Raw genomic sequence first — 24,799 nt, forward strand, 5'->3', positions numbered from 1 at the left:
AAGTGTAATCAAATAAGCAGCAGAAAGTTATGCTTTGACGTGCAAAATGAGTTAATCTCTAAATGTTTATTTGTGTGAAAGTCTAGTTAAATTTTTTGTATTATATATAAAAGTATATAATTTGTAATAAAAATTGCTCCAGACACAATAATAGCAATTCAGAGATATCTACATATAACATTCATAAAGGCAGCACTAGGGACCAAATTAGTAAAATGGAGAATTAAATATAACGAAATAAGGGACTGCACTGACCAGGGTGGAAACCAGTGACCCTCTGATACAACAACTACATTTAGTAGCAAAGCAGTGCTGGAAACTGACCACCACACCATCCTGATGTCCACCACCACCCAGAGGTCAATGGTATTGCGTTATATTTCATTCACCATTTTCTCTCATTTAAAAAATATGGTCCCTAGTAATGCCTTTATATCTGTTACATGTGTACATCATTCATTATTTCAGCACTTAGATTCAGATTTGTATTTCAATTCAGAGATAGCTAACAGGTGTAATCCATTCAGCTAGATGCAGATAAATCAAATTTAAAACTTAGAAATTACCAAATGTATGAACTACCCTCTGAAGAATAAAAATTGAAAATGATTTAAAATTTAAGAAATACTTATACAAGTAATTTAAAATAATTATTGTAACTTAGGTGCTGATGGCAATGTAAAAAAACTCATATATAGGTAAAAATATTAACTAAAGACATTGACAATCAAAGTAAAAATAATCATTAAAACACCTAAAATATTCACTTTTTTTTTTCTTAGACAATAAAGTTACAAAGCAGACTTTTTATCTGATTGTATAAAACATGATTCATTAAAAAAAAAACTTCTAACAATCTTTGAAGCAAACTACAAAACACAAAGTAGTCTTCAGGTAGTGCTGACAGTTTGTTCTGTTACGTGGATAGAGGAATTACTTCTGTGCACCTCTTTCACCTCCTCTTCATTGTGCTGTAAGCTGCTCTGGTGCTTTCCATTGCCCATAGTTTCAATATATGTTTCAACTCTGGTCGGCTTATATCAAAACAAAAATGAGATACAGTCATGTAAATTTAATAAAACATTTTCCGAATCTTTAAAAACAAATGTGAAAAAAGAAAAGCTAAAATATATAACTAAATATAAATTGATAAAAAAATTTTAAACCAATTAAAATCCTTTCAAAATCTTAATCCTTCAAATAAAAAAAGAATTGATCATAATTAAACAAAATTAAAAAAAAAGATTAAGGAAAATATTATTTACTAAGGAAAATTATAAATCAACAAACAGCCATTTATATAGATGATACAAGAAATGTAAAAATCTTGTATAGAAATATTTCTATTTTTAGATGATTGTTAAATATTTTATGCCAATAAAAAAGTATCCCTATTATGCAGATTTAAATTCTCTCTCTCTCTTTTTTTTTTTTGGAAGCCAAAATATTTGGTTAAAAAATGTAAGTAAATTTTTGTGAAAACATCTATCCCTATAAACCTTTAGTTATGTTTTTTTAAAAGTAAAGCACAATTACATAAATATCTACCTATTTTTTTTTTTTACAAACTCTAATTTTAAATTGCCCTGACAACAACATTAAAATTTAGCTGGTGTAAATGAATGGACATGAATGATCAAAAATATATTCTCAGTCAACAATGTATATTTTTCTAAGCTAATTGATCACAGTGCCTTTGAATAGAAGATATATATCACAGAACCTATAGAAGGAACAATAAAAAAAAAAAAAACTATTTATAATCTAAAAACACCTTTAAAGAGTGTTTACAGTAAAATGGAATTTAAAAATTTTTGTATATGAATGAAAATACTGTGATAACATACAAATACTGATAAATCTAGCGATTTAGTATATTGTATAAAACGTATGCAAGGACGGGGATAGTCAAGGGTTACATGAACAACATTCGATGCAGGGAATAAACTTTGGATAGAATAGAAGTAGGGAAATATATATATATATATATATATATATATATATATATATATATATATATATATATATATATAAGTAGTTAAAAACACAAGATGCATTTCACAATAAAAACAATAAAAGAAAAAAGATGTCTTCTGAGGCTTCAGTAACTTTTTACTTAATTAGAAATGGCAGTTCAATGTACATACATGTTTAATATTTGGACAATAGTTACTAAGTCTAGAACAGTGTTTCTCAAACTTTTTTGTCTGGCGGCACAGTAAAAAAATTTCGCGGCACACCACGAAGAGCAACAGTTGTTTTATAATAAAAATAAAAAAAGATTTTATCTGTTTTTAAGTATTACATTTAATGTGAAGGGTGTGCCTGTTTTTTTAGAGCAAATGCGATCTAATGGAGGCTCCAGAGCCGACAAACAAACTCGCATTTACATCGTCTATTGTAAGAAGTCTCTCTCTTTTCTTAGACTTGATTTCAATCAGTGCTGAAAATCCTAACTCACCAAACCATGAAGATGCAAATGGTAGAATTATTTTGATTGCTTTTAAACTGACTGCAGGATATCCAAAGCACATCCAGGCTTTTCTCTGCAGAACTTGACTTAAGAACTGCATCGTTTTTTAAATCAATGAGCTGCTCTGCTTCTTCAGTTGTCAGATTTGTAGCTTCATTGTTTCCAAATGGATAGATGACCCATCCATATTACTTCCAACTGTTGGAAATTAATGCTGCAATGCTGACTGCAGGTGTTTCAAAGTGTCCAGAATTTCGGAGGTGATTTGAAGCACATTCACTGTAAGTAGGAAAGCAGGACTCCTTTTGAGATTTTACTTTGCCACAAAGACAATTTTTCACCAAATGACTTTCAGTTTTGAGGATGCAGTGATGATGGTTTTCTATGGTCCTTGAAGACTTAAATTCAATTAATTTAATTTGTCAAATAAATCAGAGAGAAATGTCACCTTAACCCACCAGATCTCGTTATGAATAGAAAATCCAAATTTATTTTTTTTCCACCTCCAAGAATGAAATCAGCTCAGCCTTGAGTAGGACGACACCTTTAACACTTTTCCTCTGGAGAGCCAACGAACGGTGTGATACAGGAGACATTTGTAGTCTGAATCCATTGCTTCACGAGCTGAGAGAAAAGTCGGGATGCAAGCGGTCGAGATTTGATGAAGTTTGATGAACTTCAATCACTTGATCCAGAACAAACATCAAATCTTTCCGCAAAGATTTGAAGGCAAGAGCTTCTCTGTGGATCATGCAGTGAACAACTAATATATTTGGATTTTCTTGACGCATGTTTCCCTGCATGGAAGGACAGCCATTGGTGCAAACGCTGACACAGTTTTTCCACTGTAGTTTGAATAGCAAAATGTTTTCGTTCACCACTTCGCCTTTGGTCGTAGTTGGTAAGTCTTTGCAAAATAAGAATTTGTTGACACATTTTTCATCCATTATGAACCGAATAAAAGCTAGCAGCTGGGCTTTGCCGCTAACGTCAGTGGATTCATCAACTTGACGAGACCACAGCAGAGACACTTCATCGTCAGTCACGTCCCCCGAAGTGTTCGCAGATTTGATCTCGTAAATCTGACGATAAATCTTCAATTCTGCACGAGATAGTATCATTTGACAAAGGATCTCTTTTAACTTTTTTGGCGGCATCAGGTCCAAAGATAGTTTCAACAACTATTGCTAAAGCTCTAGCCATGACTGATTCAGCGTCCTTGTGTGCTTTCTTGCGTTTTGCTAATAACTTTTCTGGCAGCTTTAGGTAGTTCATAAGTTTCTTAGCTTGTTTATTTTGTTGAACCCTTATGTTTTCCAAGTATTCCTTCGGTTGCGCTTTTACAGCTGGATGTTTAGTTCCCAAGTGTCTCTTCAATTTGCTTGGAACAAGCGCTTCATTCGACAGAGTTGGATTGCAGATCAGACAGAATGGCAATGGAGCATCTTCAGGTCCGAAGATATTAAACCATATCCGAAGTAATCTTCTTTGTACCTTCGTTTGGTTCCTAGCTTTTCATTTAACGCTTTCGACGTTTCATTCTTGTTTACGTATTTCTCAATGGATAACAATGAATAAGGCTTAACGCTTAATAATGCTTATTGATAATTTGTGAGCATACACATAAACAATTTACATGAAACACATCGCTTATTATTATCGTTACCAATTCAAGAACTGCTGTGCGTCTGCTAAGGCGGCCTACATTTGAGTCAATATATGTATAGTGTGCCGCGGCACACAGTTTGAGAAACACTGGTCTATAAGGACAATCTAACAGGATGTAAAAGAGACTTGAGGTCTAGGATTATCATCCTTATAGTTGGTTATACAGTGTTATCCAGTTGCTTTATGGACTCCTTCAGACACCCATGTAAATGGCGAGTCAACTATGATTCTTGTCTAGATACTTAGTCAACAATGGTGTCAAGAATCTATCTGTTCATTCCTTACTGACACTTTCAAAGACATCCAAGTAAATTCAAGTTATCTATTAATTATTTGATACATTTTAAACATAAAAAAATATATTTGCTAATTTAATAACACAAATTGCAAGCTGAACATCAAAACATTTAATATTACATGGGTCACAGACAACATTTAAAAGACATATGAATTGGGAAGTGCAAGAACAACATGGGAAATGAATTCAACAAATATTTGGAAAAAGCATGTGGAAAAAATAATAATTTATACATATCTTATATTGTTAACTGCTGCACTACCGTATGTTAAATGTTTTAATATAAATATTTTTTTTTTTTTTAATATTTTTTTTGTTCTAATTATTTATAAAAAAAAATAATAAAATTGTCAATTTCCTTCTTACCCTTAAAAGTTTTTTCAGAAAATAATTTTTCTTGTAAAACCACAAATGATGAAATGCAATAATAAAGTTCACTTGGATGTTAAGATGTCTGAAATTTTTGCTCAACACATATTTTAAACAAATAAAATACATTTTAGAGGCAAAAGTTCTATTTCTTTCTGAGTAATTATTTTAATTCTAAGTTGTAATTCTTATAACAGACGCAATCATCTTCTTTATTTATGGAATGTCTGTAGTTTATAAGATACGATAGATAGTTGCACGTAAAAAGCAAGTGAAGGAAAAAATATAAGTTACTCACTTGTGAATCTGTTTCAGTTTTAACAAAAGTAGAAAAAGAAAGGGAAAGAAGAAAAGGTGTTCAACAGGGAAAAAAGTGTTCAGTCAATTTGTGCAAACTAAATATTTAAACAATGAGTCTATTTAAGAAATGTTTCTATACAACAGATGTATAGATGTTTAGAAATTATCTGGTGCACCAATACTTTGATTTCCTTTTAAAACACAGACTGATATCACAGAAGAAAAAAAACAACAAAAGGTCCACCAACCATTTAAAGTGACAGGAAGATTGACATTATCAAAACTTTTACTAGATTTTTATGGAGAATACCAAGAAACGCCATCACACTAACATTTCTTAGAAATAGATCAAGTGCTACTAATAAGAATTAGTATGTAATAGAAAATACAAGACCGGCACATGGATAAAATTGAAAAATGAAATGCTGTCAAAGTTGAATAATTATACAGACTGTAAAATAAATTTGTTAATATATCAAGATTATTAGATGAAGTGATAATGGTCTACAAAAAATAGGAAAATTGCACTCAGGTGGAAAATATTCTATCTTGCATTTTAAAATGCCCTGGATTTAAAACTACTAAATGATATTGCTTCAAGGATGAATCAAATGTTAAAACGTCCACTCTGAGCATTGCTAAAAGAAATTTCTGTGTTTGGCATCATCTTACGGATGCTTGAGCGACGGTCTCTAGACTTGAGTGATGCCATGGCTTTTTGGGATATTTTGTTTTTGTTTCTGATAAATTTAAGTTCTTCTTTTTCTTTTTCCTGTAGAAGAAAAAAATTTGTTACATAGTTGTCAACTATACTGTACATTACTACTTGAATTAAACAATGACTATTAGTATCTTTATACATACAAAGCACAAGATAGTATTTTAATAATTTAGTTAAGCCTTCTTTAATAAATGTTATGAATGGCTGTAGATTGAATGCATAAATAAATTAATTGTTATGAATGGCTGTAGATTGAATGCAGAAATAAAGTAAATGTTATGAATGGCTGTACATTGAATGCAGAAATAAAGTAAATGTTATGAATGGCTGTACATTGAATGCAGAAATAAAATAAAATGTTATGAATGGTTGTACATTGAATGCAGAAAAAAAGTAAATGTTATGAATGGCTGTAGATTGAATGCAGAAATAAAGTTAACATTCAATAACTCTCAATATATATTTTTTTAAATGTACTAAATTTACCATTTTAAAATTGTATATAAACAAATGTGAGAACTCAGGTACTGTAGATTATGAGATAAAATATTTGTGAAGAAGACATGCACTTTGCACCATGTATAGTTAGACTTACAGATTGATGCCAACGAATCATTAAAGCTCTTTCATTGTCTCCAAAAGGAACAGAGTATTTGATCATCTGCTGTCTCCTACTTTCTGTAGTGACTGTCTGCTCCACAACAAGAACAATGTTGGCCCACTGGAAGAAGAAAGTAGGCAGGACAGTTTATTTCTGTATCACTTGTTAAGACTGCCTAGACATAAGGTCAAACAGGAATGAGTTCAACACTGCTATGCTAAGCCTTAATGATGCATCCAGTATAGACTTTTTTTTAAGGTAACTAGTACTTCTAGTGATTGATTACTTCATTACTGAACATACATATTAAATATAAATGAATAGCAGCACCAGGGACCAAGTTTTTAAGAGAGAAAGTAGTGAATTAAATGCTATGAAAATAAAAGACTGCGCTGACCAAGGCTGGAACCAGTGACCCTGCAAACAACAACACCGCCTAGCAATAACACACTAAGCGAACTTAATCTCTAGACCATCGAAATGTCAAAAAAAACACTCTTCTGGTCCAGAGTCATTTCGCCCGTATGCAAATTACCACCCCAGTGGACTCTGTCATATCTCCTCTGTTAAAAACTATTGACTTAGGATAAAAGTTTTATATAAGCCTACCTGTCGAAACCATTCTTTCTGTGTATTGGTGACCATTTCATATGTTCTGGCCATCATGGCAATTAGCATATTGATTAGAAGTATAGCTACCATGATCATGTAGACAATGAAAATTATCTGAAATCATTGTAGAATTATCTCCCTTTTCACATCAATGCAAAAGTGAAATTACTTTTCACTAACATCAATTAAAAAAATAATAAATATAATAGTTAAAAATATATAGATCTTTATATAAATAAATAAATAAATAAATATATGTGTGAATAAATAAAGTGTTAATGTGTTAATTTCTACTGTATTCTATTTAAAAAAAAAAGAAAAAGTTCTATCTATAATACAGAATTAATTTACTATGGTTATATTATATGAGTCAATAATACTGAATTAATTTACCATAGTTTTTAAAATGATTGTAATTAAAAAAACAGTTTTAATTGATATTTTTTTAATAGTAGCAAAACAAAAAATTAATTGGCAAAAAGCATTTAAAAACAAGAAAGCTTTATAAACAGAGTTAGTTTATTGCAACAAAAGCTTTTTTTTTTACCTAAGAAAAATGAAATTTTGATAATCACTCAAGCCATTTAGTCAGGTTTTTGTCTTGAAAACTACAGAGTATACAATCAAAGAATATCACTGTTATACAAGTATACCCACTTTGATTGTGTTTCGGTAAGGATGCGGCAGACCTCTAAACAAGGAATAGAGATCTTCAAAATCTCCTACTGACATAGAGAACATCCCAACCACAGCATCCATGGGATTGCAGAACACTGTGCAGTTGTCTAGTTTTGTGCAGTTTGAACAAGTTGGGTCGGAATGGAAAGCAACATAAACAGCTGGGAAGGGAAAAAGAAAAACTAAACTACATACAACACAGTAAAATAAACAACAGCTTTCAGGTGACGCAAAACCATTACTGGTATCAACTGTAAGATAGCACTTGATAAAGCTTTCAACAGATTTTACTTAGAACCTTGCAGTTCCAGTTCATAAGAATATTGAGTGTATTAACAATTTTTTATATTTCTAGACACTTATGATTCCCCAACTGCATTTACAATGAACTAGATATTTCAGTAAAACTGAGTTTAATCACTTCCACTGTCTACAAAAAGGTGTTCAAGCCAAACTTGAAATCAGAATTAAAAGCAATTGATACACAGAGTAACACACTAGCCTAATTGAAACAGTAGAGGACAGGAAAAGGTGATAAGTTATTATTTATTCAGTGTGCAAATAAAGGAATGAATAAAAGAATAAGTAAATGTTAACAAGATGAACTTCAAATTATTTACTGATAATAAAAGCCAAAGGAAAAAAAAAAGAACATTTTTAATGCAGACACATTTAAGGATGAACATTGATTAAAAACAGTGAAGTAAACTTATTTAGCTTTTGGTTTAAATGTCTGATACCTTAGCTGAACAATGTCAATGGAATTCAAGAAATAACAGAGCCAAAAATCAATGTAATAATATTTGGTTAGCTGTGGTTAATTGTGAATTTTCATTTAATTAACAAAAGAATTACCTTTTTTTTTTAATTTTTATTTCTCAAAAAGAAAATAACTCCCATATGCTTATTACAGTTAACAACACTACAATGGAACAAAACAACTAGCAATGGAGCTTAATGTGCAAGGACCACAACTGTCAAAGATAAACTATGTCCTTAGTTAACAATTGACAGAGGCAATGATTCATAACTTCAGCTTTTTTCAGAAAAAAATAGAAATAAAGTTTGGAATTACATAGGCTTGTAATGCAGTGGTCCTTACTCATGGCAATAATATACATTTGGTACAATAAAATATTTCTTTTAATGTATTGGAAAGAAAATATTAGCTTACTATAACTGTAACTTATCAACAAGCCTAAACATTAAGCTTCAAAAAGTTATAAGACATTCATTTATACCTTATTCATTAGAGAATCTAATTGTAGTCAGACTCATTAATTTTCATACAAACCATTTTATGAATGTGATAAAAAGAAAGAGCAACTGAATGTTTACAAATAAGAAATATTGTATTGAAGTACTTCTAAATTTACAGATTAGAAATGAAATTTAGTGTTATTTATATTTCTCTAAATGTTAAGTGTATAAATATTGAAACTACAGGGGAAAATTATTCAAATCTCTTAATTCTCAACATTAAATTTTGTGTGTGTGTGTTTACGTATAAACATTAATTGTTATTGTATTGAAAAATTTATCAGCAAATGAATTAAGAATAAAGCAGAAAACAGAAAACTAAAAATTATTCTAAATTTAAAAACTATTAATATTTTCCCCTGTGGTCTGCAAGGAAGTGAGAGATATAGGAAATCAATTCACTACAACTACAGCAACTAGACTGAAACCAAAGTTTGGTAGAAAGACATCAAACAAACTTGTGGCAGTAATCAAACACAGGGGCATACTTTAGCCAAACTTGGATAGTCAGTGTCTTTAAAGCGGTCATAGAAATCCCCAAACTGACCCAGCGACATGACAATCATAGCCATGACTGCATCTTCTGGACTACCAAAGGGACTATCTTGCTGGTTCAAAAATATGACATACATTGCTGTAAATGAAACATAGATTAATACAAGAAACAAAGCCAAAAGAACTTATCTTTAAACTTTAATAAAAAAAAACGTTTTTATATCTGAGCAATGGAGATTACTGTAAATTAATTGTTTAAATTTATTTTTTTTTCATTTATAAGTTAAATTTAATTAATTGAACTGAAATTCTTCAAAGGTTTGTCATGAGGAAATATGCTTGGTTAAAAAAATGTCCAAAAAGAAAGAAGGTTATCTGTAAAGAAATCAATTATTATAATTCATTGTACAATTTATATATAGAGAGATATGAGATAGTTTAGATACACAAAAAAAAAGAAGATATCGATAAATATTTACATGCAATACAGTAAACTGTTCAAGATATAAGAGTTCAATGACTGTACCAAAAAATGACAAGAAATGTTAAGGCAAACAGGCTATGGATGCAGAGTTATAATATATCTACAAGAAATTCAACATTATCATGAAGCAACACTTTTTAGCACTATTTTATTCCAAATAAACATAGAAGAAAACATTTACAAACATTTCAAACTTCGAAAATTCTCTTACTATTAATGTTACATACATTCTTTGTGTGTTGGTGGTTAAAGTTGATTTGTGATACGTTGCAAGCATTAGTTGAAATAATTAAAGAAGGAAACCTGCCAGCATGTTGTCAGTAAATGTGGTTGATGTTTAATTAAATATTAAAATATTAGAAAGTACTTACACTGTGAGAAACCAATAATAAACACAACATAGATGATAAAAAACTGAAGCAGGTCTCTGCGAATCATGTTATAGATCATGACTATTGAAGGTCCAACAATACGAAAGCCTCTATAAATAGAAAAATATTCTTGATGAAAAAAGTGAAAGATAGCTGAAAAAAAATAAAACAAGTCTAATATTGAAAAATAAATGACCAAAGAAATTTATTGCACATGAAAATCTTGCATATAACAAATATATGAACAAAATGGTTCTGTTATTAACATTAAATTGCAAAGAATGTGGTCTTAAATACTAGTGGAAAATCAATACACTTTGAGGCCTGGATTAAAAGTCCCTGAATACATGAAGCTCGTAATGGTAAATGGCCTCATCTTGGGTAAGTAAGGTTGACTGAGCCAGTCACATAACACAATCTCTAACCTTTGACCTACAAACTGGTGATGTTAGCATCCTCCTCCCCTTGAATCCTTTGTACTTAAAACTTTAATAATACTGACCTACAGAAGAATAAAAAGTACGGAGCTGTGCACAAAATGGCCATGACGCCAACAATATCTTCAAACGTGGGACAGCAAGCTGCTCTGCCTGGTAACATGGCAATCACAAATAAACAGGACATCAAGAAAAGAGTTTTGGCAGGAGCACCTGTCTATAAGGAAACAAGAATCACAGCTTTTTATTTTGAAATGAATTAATCAGTTTTAAGATATTATCACAAAGAAAAACAAATAGTTCTGATAATGCCATATAGAGCAATAGTGAATTCAAGAGAACAATAATGATCAAGATTTTATTAAAACAAATCTGGTGACAGACATTAAGCATTGTAAAAATATATATATTATCTTGTCTTATCTTAAAGCCAAAAAAATTACAGATGTTCTTCAGAGAAGAAAATAATAATGTCCCATGCATAGACATGTGTTAATCTAGTCCTGAATGAGAATAACATTGTTCTAAGTGATTGGCTTTACCATGGTTAAGGAGCACTTCTAAGAATTATTCCTAGCATATGGAATAAAAAATGTGCCTTTATCTTTGTGTCTCTCAGAGTATTTTATTAGGTTGTTTTTGTATTGATAAATTATACTTCAGTATTATTGCTACTTTACTTTTTAGTCTTCTGGGGTGTCAATATGTTTAGTGATTTTACTAATAGTGTTTCTTTTGGTTAAATTGAATACCCATTTGTTATAAACCTCACAGCTCTTTTTTGCATCTCTTCTAGTTTCTTTATGTTTGAAGGGTCTCAAACATAGAAAACTAAATTGTAATATTGGTCTAAGGTTAAATAGCATTTCAGTTTTCTGTTCTTGATAATAAAGATAACTTTAAAAAATAAGACAAGATTATAAAAGTTCAAACTTTTTGTTTACCAAAGTGGAGAAGAACACTTTAAACCCTTGATGGTAAATTTCCTTCAATGCTAGAAAAATGTAGATGACTGCTGCTACCAGAGTTATACTCTCTAAAGTCATTCGAGCCTAGGACAAAAACAATTTTGGCATTTTCATATTTAAAAATATCAATTGAGGGAATTAAAAAATCAATAATACAGTTAATACAAATAAATATTATATTTTAATATATTGCAGATGAATTATAGTTGTAAGGGGCTAAGTTCTACACCTGACTCAAGAGTTGTGTTACTGAGACAACATGGAAAACATTATCCTAGATAGCCTCTATCCCACTGGTTTCACATTTCTGCTAGATATTGGAACTGATAAAAATAAAAAATAAAAAAAAACAACTAAAAGAAGCAAAATGCAAAACAAAGATTCATGGGATAGATGATAATACAGGTTTGTTTTTGAAAAAAAAAAAAGAAAGAGTTAAGGGAACAAACACACAAAAAAAGGTCAATAAAAATTAAAAAAAATAAAAAATGTAATGCTGATGTGTGAAGAAAAAACTTATAAAAAAAAGAATTTAAGATTTGAACATACCCTGACACTAAGACCTAGATATGGACGAGAAAATATAAGAGACAGCTATAGTAGGCTATGAAATCTTTATAGATAAGACTGGTCTATATAGACAAAAGATACAACCATAAAGACAGGGTTATAATAGGCTATAAAGACAACTTTAAAGACAAGGTTATAAAGGGTTATAAAGACAACTTTAAAGACAAGGTTATAAAAGGTTATAAAGACAACTTTAAAGACAGGACTATTTAGACAATAAAGACAACCAAAAAGAAAGGGTTATAATAGGTTATAAAAAAAACTTTAAAATCGGGCAATGTAGGTTATAAAGACAACTTTAAAAACAGGGCTATGTAGGCTATGAAGACAACTTTTGACATGCTAAGAGAACAAAGACATATTTTCTTAAGTAAAAATAAAAAGAAGTATCTACTCACAATATCTATGACTTGATAAGGAACAAGAAGATAGCAGGAATCAGCTTCAGTTTGGTTACTATAAAGGTCACAGAAGCTGGGCAATGGACTGGACTGGTCAGTGGTACAAGGGTTTTCACCTCGCCGCAAACCAAAAGCAACAGCAAAGCAGATGAAGTATAAAATGAATAGAATAAATCTTCTGTAGAATCTGTGAAAAAAAAAGAAACCTATTATACCTTATGATTTAAACTTTAAAAAAAATTTAACTACTGATTTTTAATTAATATTACTCAAAACATATTTTTCTTTATGATTATCCTTATTTATAATAGTTATAAATTTCATGATATAAAGAATGTTTTAATTCATGGTCCTTCTGTTGTCGTTTTTTTTATAATTATGCAAGGGTAGCACAAAATCGAAGAAATGAGCAAACAATACACTGGATGAGATACTTTAGATAGCAGTAAATATAGAAAACTTTATGAAATTCTTCTGCTATAACAACATACAATTAAGCTATGATCAAAGTAAATAGGTCTGTTCTAATGTGATGACAATAACCAATGTTTAAATAAACTAGCAGAATAAGGGAATGGAGGTAGAAAAACGAAATTGATCAATTCTAATGTAATAATAATAACCTATATTCAAATGAAAATGGGCCGTGAGTTCAATCTATTAACTAATTCTTGAATGTCTTTAGTTCAAATAAACAATGAATACCTGAAGCCTACAAATGTTTTCCATTTCTCTTGCAAAAGTTTGACTATGACACCGTCCATCATTTCAAGATGACCTTCAAGATTCTAAATATGCAAATGTAGAAACAAAGAAAAATCAACAAAAAATGACTAATAAATAACAGTAGAATGGACGAGCATTGGGGGATGCAGCTTTCTTTTATTTACAATAATTTAAGTGTTATTCTACATAACAATTCAGATTTAAAAAATTACATGTATGTCAATAAAAGACTAATAAGGCTCTTTGACAACCATGTTTAGTTAAAAATAATTCTGTTAATAACTGGAAGAAAAAAATAAAATTAGCTAAACTACACTTACCCCTTTTACAATAAGATGAAGTGCGGAGTCCATGTTGATCTCCCCTGTCCGAGATATTGTATCCACATCACTCAATGGGTAACCAGCAGATGTAACATTGCCATACAGCCAATAGACTTCCCTTACCATTTCTAATATGTGTTCATACATCTGTGCATTCAATATAAAGAGTTAAATTGTCAGTACATTAATCACATGTCAATAATAACATTTCAGAATGGTTCAAAGACAACAAACTGCATATAAATGTCAGCATGAAATATTGAAATGTGGCTTACATTTTTCCTGGCCAGCTTAGCAGCCAAAGTAAGTGGAGTAAGATTTTGTCTGTTTTTTATATCAAGTCTGCCACCAAAACTATGCAGTAGGTCAAACATTTGCTGCAAATAAAATAACACAGATAAAATGAATCCTTCCAACATAAAGTAGAAACATGGCTTAAGGTATTGGCATGGTTCATAGTACATGTCAAGAAAGTTTTTCATAGATTTTTAGGCCAATATTAAGAATTTCACACCAGAAATAGCATTCAAAATGAGTAACACCAAAAAAAAAAAAAAATCACTTACATTATTTCAACTTACAGAGAGAAAAACAACTATATAAAAGGTAATGAAAGAGAATGTTCTTATGCTTATTTGTGTATTCTTTAAAGTTCAAGTTTGTACTTTGTGGAGTTCATTGTGCTCTATAAGCTATACTTAAATCTGATCACAAACTTAGGGGTGCACCAGATAGTAGCTCCAGACAAATATTCACCATTTTTCACTATCTGGCCATATCTGGCTCTGGGAAAATATTGCTGCAGAATAGTTGGTCAGATAGAAAAAAGGACACCTTGTATCTACATTATTATGTATTAAGTAGACCTTGTTCCATTAATGTCTGCTGTAGAATGTATTAACGTTTACATTTAAAACATAATAATGCCCTTAAAAATAGGGCCTACATGAATATGCACCAAACATCTTTGATTACAAAGGTGTGTTAATTAATATAAACAGAAATGAAACTTTACATTATAAATGGGCTTTACATACATAGCTGGCATATTTTTTCATTTTGTTTGTCATAAAAACATGTCAACAAGGTGTAAACTATCCTACCGCCCAAAAGAGGAAAAAAAGTGAAGTGCACTTTGGGTGACCCAAGCAAGGGAGAGAAGGGCTGCATGAATGTGTGGTAAGGGGGAGGTAAGAAAAATCTCCATTGTAATGACAGTAAAGCACTGCTGAAGAGGAGGGAATGTGGCATAGTGGGGTCATGGAGAAATGGAAACAATTAAATGAATGACTCATTGATCAGTTGATGGAAAGGAAAGGGAAAAATTATAGTTGGGACAAAAAAGTTTTGGTAACAAAGTTTCTCTTCAGCTTTCTGTAACTAGATTTAAATCTCTAGCTCTTACCATTGAAATTTTTAAGGAATTGACATTGGCTTACAAAAACTAATCATAATCAATTAAAAAAAAAAGGTAGAACTAGATATAATTTTTTTTCATTTGCTCACTACTCCATCTATCTCAAAAAATATTTACTCGTATATGCCCATTTTCAATTTTGAATAGACTTGTGTTTGATCCAGAAAGCTAGATCTAGATATACATCGTTGTACGCATTTCTTTCAGTGTCTCAAAGGAAAAGGAATCAGTCTGAATTGATGTCTTTCTCCATAAAAATTAAGTGTTGGATATCTTAGAATGACCATAAAGCTAGATAAACAAAGTTCTCAAAATCTTATTTTTAAAAAGTTGCCACGATGACAAAAAAAAAAAACAACAACACATATTATGGGTGAATTAAATACACAAACCCTTGGTCCAGCATTGAAATCCCAAGTTGTATGGTTCAATGACATTTAAAACCTTTTAGTTAACTTATCTGATTTATGTGAAAATGTAACTGAAATAAATGTAAATGCAGAAAGTGTGTGCCAGATGCAGCTAGATTGCTAATAAGTAAATTAGTTTATGCTAATGACATGTTTTGCAATGAATGTAGTTAAACAATTATAAAATGGACATTAATGAAAATATCTAGACCAACAGTTCTTCTAGCTCACCATGTTGTCATAGATAACTATGTACCAACAATCAACAGTTCTAGCTCACCATGTTGTCATAGATAACTATGTACCAACAATCAACAGTTCTTCTAGCTCACCATGTTGTCATAGATAACTATGTACCAACAATCAACAGTTCTTCTAGCTCACCATGTTATCATAGATAACTGTGTACCAACAATCAACAGTTCTTCTAGCTCACCATGTTATCATAGATAACTGTGTACCAACAATCAACAGTTCTTCTAGCTCACCATGTTATCATAGATAACTATGTACCAACAATCAACAGTTCTTCTAGCTCACCATGTTGTCATAGATAACTATGTACCAACAATCAACAGTTCTTCTAGCTCACCATGTTGTCATAGATAACTATGTACCAACAATCAACAGTTCTAGCTCACCATGTTGTCATAGATAACTATGTACCAACAATCAACAGTTCTTCTAGCTCACCATGTTGTCATAGATAACTATGTACCAACAATCAACAGTTCTAGCTCACCATGTTGTCATAGATAACTGTGTACCAACAATCAACAGTTCTTGTAGCTCACCATGTTATCATAGATAACTGTGTACCAACAATCAACAGTTCTTCTAGCTCACCATGTTATCATAGATAACTGTGTACCAACAATCAACAGTTCTTCTAGCTCACCATGTTATCATAGATAACTGTGTACCAACAATCAACAGTTCTAGCTCACCATGTTGTCATAGATAACTATGTACCAACAATCAACAGTTCTTCTAGCTCACCATGTTGTCATAGATAACTGTGTACCAACAATCAACAGTTCTTCTAGCTCACCATGTTGTCATAGATAACTGTGCACCAACAATCAACAGTTCTAGCTCACCATGTTGTCATAGATAACTGTGCACCAACAATCAACAGTTCTAGCTCACCATGTTGTCATAGATAACTGTGCACCAACAATCAACAGTTCTTCTAGCTCACCATGTTGTCATAGATAACTATGTACCAACAATCAACAGTTCTAGCTCACCATTTTGTTATAGATAACTATGTACTAACAACCAACAGTTTTTCAAGCTCACCATGTTGTCATAGATAACTAGCATGTGCATCACTGTGTTTCCATTGCAATCTTGTAGGTTGGGGTTTGCACCTTTAGCTATAAGTAGTCGAACACATTCCTCCTGGTTGAGGCAGGCAGCAAAACTAAGAGGATAGTCACCCCAATACACATTACTGAGTTCAGGAAAAAAAAAAAATTATGCTTTTACAGAGCTATCGCAATACCAACTTGATAGCAATAATTAAATATATTCAATTATATATATATATATATATATATACACACACACATATATATATATATATATATATATATATATATATATATATATATATATATAAATATTATAGTATATCTTAGTATATAACCAAATTACTTCTACAAACATGAAAATTGTCTTTAATATATATTAACTTATGAGAGAAACAAAAGTAGAATTTCAAAATTCATCCATCAACAGGATGTGAATTCAATTAAATGAATAGAACTATTTTTTTTTACTAAAATTTGTTTTATTAATGGTACTAGCAAAAAAAGTTGTATAAATTCATTTGTCTACTTTTCCTTGGAACTATTTGAGCTGGGATGTGTTTTCAAAGAAATGGAACTATAAACTAAAAATAGAATGATAAAGAACATAGTACAATGTTGAATATAAAGCTATCCAACTGACCCTTCATAGTTTGTCTCTTTACAAACATTGACCCATTCGTGATCAAGGGAGTCTGTCCTGGAACTCTTCTGGTCATCTGGTGTGAAGAAGTTGCCACAGACTCTGGCTTCAAAATCAACTCCTTTATCTAACAGAAACTTTACCATTGCTGGATCCTCATTGACTATTGCTATATGAAGAATGTTCTCCCCTGTAAAAGAAAAAAAAATTATACAGAATTCAAAAGTTGTCTGAGGCAAGATGTAGAATGTTTTCCTGTGTTTGGCAATAGGAGAATTCAAAATAATATACACAATAAATTAGCTATCTGTAACTAAGATGTATGCTCCTTTGGAAAATTAATAATACAGTGGTGCATTGATACAGCTCACAAATGTGTTTAGAGTTATATTTTATCCAAATTACAACTAGGCAATAAAATAACGTTATTTACAAGTGTGGATGATGAATATGGATGAAATGATTGATCATATAAAAGCCATATGTCTGCAATTATCAACAATAGCCTCATTTCTTTTAAGTACCATACAGGTTTAGAGCACACACAGAAATGTATTAAAATCCAATGGAATTTGTTTAATGGTCTCCTTCAGTCACGAAATGACTATGAATCATCTCATGGTAATGAGATGAATGTCTGGGCATTAGTTATGGTCAGAATGATGTTGCCCACACAGAGTCTGGGCATTAGTTATGGCCCACATAGAGTTCCTGCTATGTCTATGGGTTGTCAGCTCCTGATTTTTCCTCAGGGTTGACTCCTGAAGCCTTTCCCATGTTTGGGTATTGCTACAAGACAGCAAAGGTTTTAATTCAGTTTTTCTTCTTCTAAAGGATAGCCAGCCAAAGCTAACAAGCATGAATCAAAATTTATATTTAACAAGGTTACAAAGACAGTTTGTGTAGAAACAAACTGAAAATCGGTCCCTGAAGTGGTTCGCTCAGGCAAGTTTCAATATAAAGCCCTGCTGCAGATTCTATTGTAGTGTTTCAATTAAGGACATGATATCACAGGATATGGAGTTTTATAACTATTATTACATATATATTGTAAATATTCATAAGTATTCAATGAAATGACAGTAATGATGATATGGTTCAATGTTAGCTATAAAACATTCATACTCTAGATTAGAAAGAAGTAAAACATTCAAACTCTATATTAAAAATAAAACATTCAAACTCTATATTAAAAGTAAAACATTCAAACTCTAGATAAGAAGTAAAACATTCAAACTCTAGATTAGAAGTAAAACATTCAAACTTTTTGTAGTAGCTGTCAAATATTTAAACTTTTTTGTTATTAGTAGTAAAGCATTCAAAATTTATAATAGCAGTAAAACTTTCAAAATTTATAATAGGGGTGAAACATTCAAACTTTATAATAGCAGAGAGCCATTCAAACTTAATATAATGGTGAAACAGTCAAATTTTAAAATTGCGGAGAACCATTCAAACTTTAAAATAGCAGTAAAACATTCAACTTTTATAATAGAAGTAAAACATTCCAACTTTATAGTAGCAGGAAAACATTAAAACTTTATGATAGCTGTAAAGCATTGAAAATTTATAATAGTAAATCATTCAAACTTATTAATAATGGTGAAACATTCAAAACTTATAAATAGTGGTAATTGTTGTGAAATATTAAAACTTCATGATAGCAGTAAAACATTCAAACTTTGTAAATTTGATAAATTTGATGAAACATTCAAACTTTATAATAACAGTAAATCATTCAATCTTTATAATGGAAATGAAACATTTAAACTTTGTAATAGCAGTGAAAAATTATTAACACTTTACAATAGCAGTGAAACATTCAAACTTTGCAGAAAAGAAAAAAGTAGCTGTTGCAACAGAACTTTGAAAGATCTAAAATATTATGATATATTTTTCAATATCATTTCTAGTTTTGATATCTGTCAGGGAGAGGTATGGCAAGAGTGAATATGTTACTTTGATATTTTGGTATGATACTCCCAGGTTATAAATGTGAATAGTCTTGCACATGTTATGAATGGAATGATTTAGTCTTCCTAGAATATGCAAGAGAGTGTGTTAGTCAGTGAAGTCTTGTCCCCGGTCCAGGAAGGTTGGACGGTTGCTTCCTGGACTGGTGGTTGTGTATAATATTGTGTATATATATCGAGAGTTGATATTATTTGTGCTCTATCGGATATTAAAGTATTATTTATATTTCCATAGATATCTGGAGTTGAAGTTGAATTTGATCTAGTATTACTTTATTTTTATTCCCGAATAGCTGGAGTTGAAGTGTATTTGTTTAGTAATATTTAATTTAATTTAAGTTGAGCAACAAAAGGAACCCGACTATATCTAAATGGAACGGACGGACGGACAGACCACACAAAACTAATAATGGCTATTCCCTTTTGGGTGCCACTAAAAAATGCCATTTCAATATCCTTCTTTGAGCCTTACTGAAATTCTATAATGTAATATTGTGATTCATTTCAAAGGATTAGAGGTTGTATCTTCTTTAATGATAAAACTGCCAAGCTTAAAGCCTTTCCTGACCCATTGTATTTCTATATAATTTTGTTTTGCATTTAACTTTAGAAAAACTCATTTCAGCGGAGGGTGTAATTTAAAGTATTTTTAACAAAATTCAAAAGACAAAATAAATTATTGAGTAAATTTTTTCAATTTATTCATTGTTATGTATTAGGGTAGCTATTTAACACCTTTAATGACATTGGATAAATAAGGGACCAGGTTTTGTAATTCTTTATATATTTTCAAATATTGGAAGTTACTGCTCTAACACACTATTTCCTTTTTTGGAATACTTTCTAACTAAAGATAAATTGACAATATACAAGCTTTAACTCTAACTAATAATGCCTACCATTTTTACACCATTGTTGTATCCTTGGACACAACAGTTTTAAATATTCCAAAGATTTTTTAATCTCTCCCATTATTGTGTTAGTTAAATATTGTCAGATAAATTTTCTACTATTGTGGCAGTTGATGTATGACCAAATCTTAAGATAATTAACAGTAGTCAAACTCTACTACAGTGTGTAGTGCATTTGAGTAAAAAACAACAACTATGTTTTATATATTGCCTCTTTTACCCTTAGAAACATTGATAACTGTTTTTTACATCAGTGTGGTCAATTACTTTGAATAAAGTTGAAGTAGTGGATTCCGTTGATTCTGTAACGGAGAAGCCTCTAAGGAGCAAAGACCCTAGAAAGGCCATGGGCAGTCATCCCTATGAAAGAGGCTTGACTAAGGCTTCCTACTGTTTTAGATCACTTAAAAAACCATATTTTTTTTTCGACATGACATAAATAAGACTGGCAGTAGCCAATGTAAAATATGTGTAAAAATATTTATATGTACACCCACACACAAACAAACACATTCATGCACACAAAAACAACACAAACAAATGCACATGCACGCATGCACACATACACACACAATATATATCAAAAGAATGTTATAACTGAGAAAAAAAAAAGAAAAAATATTTTACAACAAACCATAATATTCTTCTCCAACATAAATGTCATTCAGCATCTTAGGGAAAAACATTAAAAGTCTCTTGGCAAGATCAGCGTGTGTCTGTGTGGCATTCAGCAAACATAAATGTAATATATTCTCTCCAACAGTGCCTCTTTTCTCTAGGTCCCAACACTGAAAGCGAGACTTATGATCTGTAGAAAAGCAAAAAAAGAAAACTGCAGTTCTAGACAATAATAGTTAAAGGCACTAGAGTTTCTTAAAAGATTGGTAAGTTTAAACAGCAAGGCAAGCAGAGTTAAGTAGCCATAGAATTATGAGTTTGAAATTTTAGTTACCAAGTCAAGGCCAACAGCAGTGACTATTTCATTGCAAATTAATGTCAACACACCATCTAAGTTATTTGTATTTCAGAAAATAAAAATATAATTCTGAAATCAAACGGTTCCACACAGAGAAAACATGTAAGTATTGTCTCCAACTCACCATGTCTTGAAAGGAAGCCATCAATCTGATTGATTTCCAACTGCATGATGTTATCTATCCTGGCCTGATCTTGTGCAGACTTCTGTTTGTTCTTACTGGCCTTTATACCACTCTTCTGCCTGTCTTTATTTCTGATCTTCACCAGGTCAACAATAGGTATATATTTACCCTGGCCTCCATGATATAAAAATGGTTTGACATCTCTTTGTATTCTTTCATCCAAATCTAGAATACAAACACACACACACTATTTTAGTCATCTAGATCTAATGAGTTTAAAATGGTTATATACAGAAAAACAGTACATAATAACAATGAAATCTAATAGGCCTTTGAAAGATTTTTCTGGGGTTATAAAAATCTAGATATATTCTATCTGTGTTGTAATACTCTTAATTAATTATAAATATTTTTATAGTTCTTGATAAGTACAATATGAATTTTACTCATTAGCTACTAACCCCCCAAAGCATTCTCATCCAAGAAAATATGAACAAATAAGTGTTACTACTGACTGATTCTTCTACTTCTGCATTTTTATTTTCAAGTTGGAAGGTAGAGATAACCAGTCCTTTATAGGCTTTATCTGAAATAAACTGCATCTAGATCTAATGCTTTCACATTACGCAACCTTCAAAAAATGTTTTTCTTCTACACTTAAAGGGGTGCTTTATGGGGCAAGTAAAATTCATATATATATATATTATCTTGTTCAAATTGATTAAAATTTTAAGAACTGTCTGTTTTCAGTTAAATATATATATATAAATCTTACTTCTCTCTATTATATATTATATTATCTTCTTATCTTATATAATACAGACGTTACTTCAAAAAGGAAGATGATTACGTCCTACGCGACATGCATTTAGTCATGCATATTAACCAATGACTTAAATTCTGCCAAGTCACTGGTTTTCCTGGCTAGCTCAGGCAACCCATTCCATGCTCTAATAGCACTAGGAAAGAAGGAGTATTTGTACAAATTTGTCCTAGCATATGGGACGAGGAGTGTGCCTTTATCTTTGTGTCTTTCAGAGTATTTTATTAAATTTTGTTTTTGTATAAAATTTGAAGATTATGGTTCAGTGTTTTATGTATAATTGCTACTTTACTTTTGAGTCTTCTGTCCTGAAGGCTTTCTAAATTTAGTGATTTTACTAAAGGTGTTACTCTAATCAAGTGTGAATATTCGTTTGTTATGAATCTCACTGCTCTATTTTGTGTCTGTTCCAGTTTCTTAATGTTTTCTTGAGTTGAGGGGTCCCAAACAGAGGATGCATATTCTATTATTGGCCTAACCAAGGTTAAATAACATTTTAGTTTTATGTTCTTATTTGATTTATAGAAATTTCTTTTAATAAATCCTAATGCTTTGTTTGATTTTTTTCTTGTTTCATCAATATGTGGATTCCATGACAGTTTTTCATTTATTATAACACCTAGGTATTTTGCGTTTTTAGTCTGTGTTACTGGTTTGCCATGAATAAGATAAGTGGAATTAATTTGTTTTAGTTTTTTTGTTACTCTTAACAACTGACATTTTTCTGGGTGGAAAGACATGCTCCAATTTGATTCCCATTTCTGTAATTCATCTAATTCTCTTTGTAAAATATCTGTGTCTTGTGTTGTTTTTATTGTTCTATATATTATGTAATCATCTGCAAATAATCTAACTTTTGTTCCTGAAGTAATGCAATTTGGTAAATCATTTATGTAAATTAACAAGATTACAAAGACATTGAATAGTGATAATGTCTACTCGATCTAGATTAAAAGCAATAAAAGTGATGCTCAAGCACAAAAGTTCAGTGACGACATACAGCATTTAGACAAGCGGTATGAACATAAATCAACTGGTTTATAATTATTTATCGTATGTACCCTATTATTTCAACGAACCTGCCCAGTTTTTCGTCCATCGAGCAACTTTTGCCATTTCTACAAGCTCGCCACCACCTTTTAAATCCACAAGTTGATAAAGTTTGTTGGCTTCAGCATCGCCTTGATTTTTTACACCTGTAGCTACAACTGTCGTATTCCCCATAATCTATTCTGCATGAATATCGATGCAAATATTGGAATTAGATTAGATCATGATCTTATCCAAACACACAGCGATGATCGAAGTTTCATGTCCAAGTCAGGAAAGAATTGAGCTGCGTGCGCCATTTTGAAGCTCATTAAAATCCAAACAACAAAAGTTTTCATAGCAGCGCGTTCGACGATTAATGTAACGATATGATAAAATAGCATACGTTCATGACATTACTTCTTAAAGGTAATTTGATTTAATAATCTTTGAAAAGGGATGGGAAAAAAGCTGTATGACAAACAGAAACAGGTTTTTGTCAAAATAAACAAAACTTTTAATGGTTTTTATTAATTGCTAAGTGTGCGAAACTCTTAAATAAAGGTCAATAGTTTCCTTTTCCGGGTTAAATTTTCAACATAGCAACACTAGTGGCGGCGTTAACGACGGGGTGAGGATTTACCGACTGTGGCTTAGGCAGTTCTGGCGTAATTTAAAAGAGACTTTTAAACGCCACATTTTTTGTGTGTGTGTTCCTGAGATTAAAACTTGCTTTATTAAAAAGCATGACGTCGATAGAAACAGGAGGTGGTCCCACTTTAGAACAAAGAAGGGCTTTCGCAGGCTTGAAAGATGGAGCTGAAATTCCAGGGTAAAAGTAAATTCATAGATTAGATCTAGAACCCAGAAACTCATGTTAACTCATATAAAGATTTAGATCTAATTTCTTTTATTGCTTAGCCTATAATGATGCTTTTATAGTCTATAATTTTTATTTGAATTAAGCCCTTATATAATAACTATTATTTTAGAATAGGCCTATTGACTATTGCATTGTAAGAAATGAACATGATAATTATAACTTGGTCTAAATTAATTATTTTATCAATGGATACAGATACAGAGGATATATTCCACAAATAAAATACAGAGTTGGCGGAACTTATGGAGATGAAACAGCTGCTCTAAGTAAGGTAAGATATCAGAATTATACCTTTTAAAATCTTTTGAATATTACCACATAAAATAAACTCTATTTGTATATACAACAACAAAAATCAAAGATACACAATCTATACTATAAATAAAATTACTTTTTAAATCACAAAATAATATTCAGTAATTAGTTGACTTACTGCCATATATACCGTGCTTTTTTTTTTTTTTTTTTTTTTTTTTTTGTAAAAAAAAAAAATAGGTGCCGGTAGGCGCCTACTCAGTAGTTGATTGCCAAACTTTTAACTA

General features: G+C 31.0%; 2 protein-coding genes across 4 annotated transcripts in view; one reads left to right on the forward strand and one right to left on the reverse strand.

Moving 5' to 3' along the window:
• Positions 1 to 4,533: 4,533 nt before the first annotated feature.
• Positions 4,534 to 23,822, reverse strand: LOC106068332 (transient receptor potential cation channel subfamily V member 6-like). 3 transcript variants are annotated; one of them, XM_056042235.1, is made up of 16 exons: positions 23,425 to 23,821; positions 21,523 to 21,747; positions 21,057 to 21,230; positions 17,539 to 17,728; positions 16,885 to 17,038; positions 14,031 to 14,132; positions 13,753 to 13,902; positions 13,412 to 13,494; positions 12,704 to 12,893; positions 11,712 to 11,819; positions 10,833 to 10,984; positions 10,331 to 10,440; positions 7,700 to 7,881; positions 7,040 to 7,156; positions 6,425 to 6,550; positions 4,534 to 5,880 (listed from the first exon to the last, which is right to left on the reverse strand). In XM_056042235.1, the coding sequence occupies exons 1-16, from the start codon at positions 23,567 to 23,569 to the stop codon at positions 5,716 to 5,718; spliced, it is 2,373 nt and encodes a 790-aa protein (XP_055898210.1). In that variant the 5' UTR covers positions 23,570 to 23,821; the 3' UTR covers positions 4,534 to 5,715. The 3 variants fall into 3 exon arrangements, with proteins under 3 accessions (XP_055898210.1, XP_055898211.1, XP_055898212.1); XM_056042236.1 differs by lacking the exon at positions 7,700 to 7,881 and adding an exon at positions 9,469 to 9,614; XM_056042237.1 differs by lacking the exons at positions 4,534 to 5,880; positions 6,425 to 6,550; positions 7,040 to 7,156 and adding an exon at positions 9,469 to 9,614 and having other exon boundaries at positions 7,706 to 7,881; positions 23,425 to 23,822.
• Positions 23,823 to 23,971: 149 nt separating this feature from the next.
• Positions 23,972 to 24,799, forward strand: part of LOC129928229 (uncharacterized protein C10orf82-like) — a 30,304-nt gene continuing 29,476 nt past the window's right edge. Inside the window, exons 1-2 of the mRNA XM_056041534.1 lie at positions 23,972 to 24,206; positions 24,453 to 24,528. Of these exons, the coding sequence (XP_055897509.1) occupies positions 24,121 to 24,206; positions 24,453 to 24,528 (162 nt within the window). The 5' untranslated portion in view covers positions 23,972 to 24,120. The remainder of the gene's footprint in view (positions 24,207 to 24,452; positions 24,529 to 24,799) is intronic.

Source organism: Biomphalaria glabrata, chromosome 9 (genome assembly GCF_947242115.1).
Source record: "Biomphalaria glabrata chromosome 9, xgBioGlab47.1, whole genome shotgun sequence".
NCBI lineage: Eukaryota > Metazoa > Mollusca > Gastropoda > Planorbidae > Biomphalaria > Biomphalaria glabrata.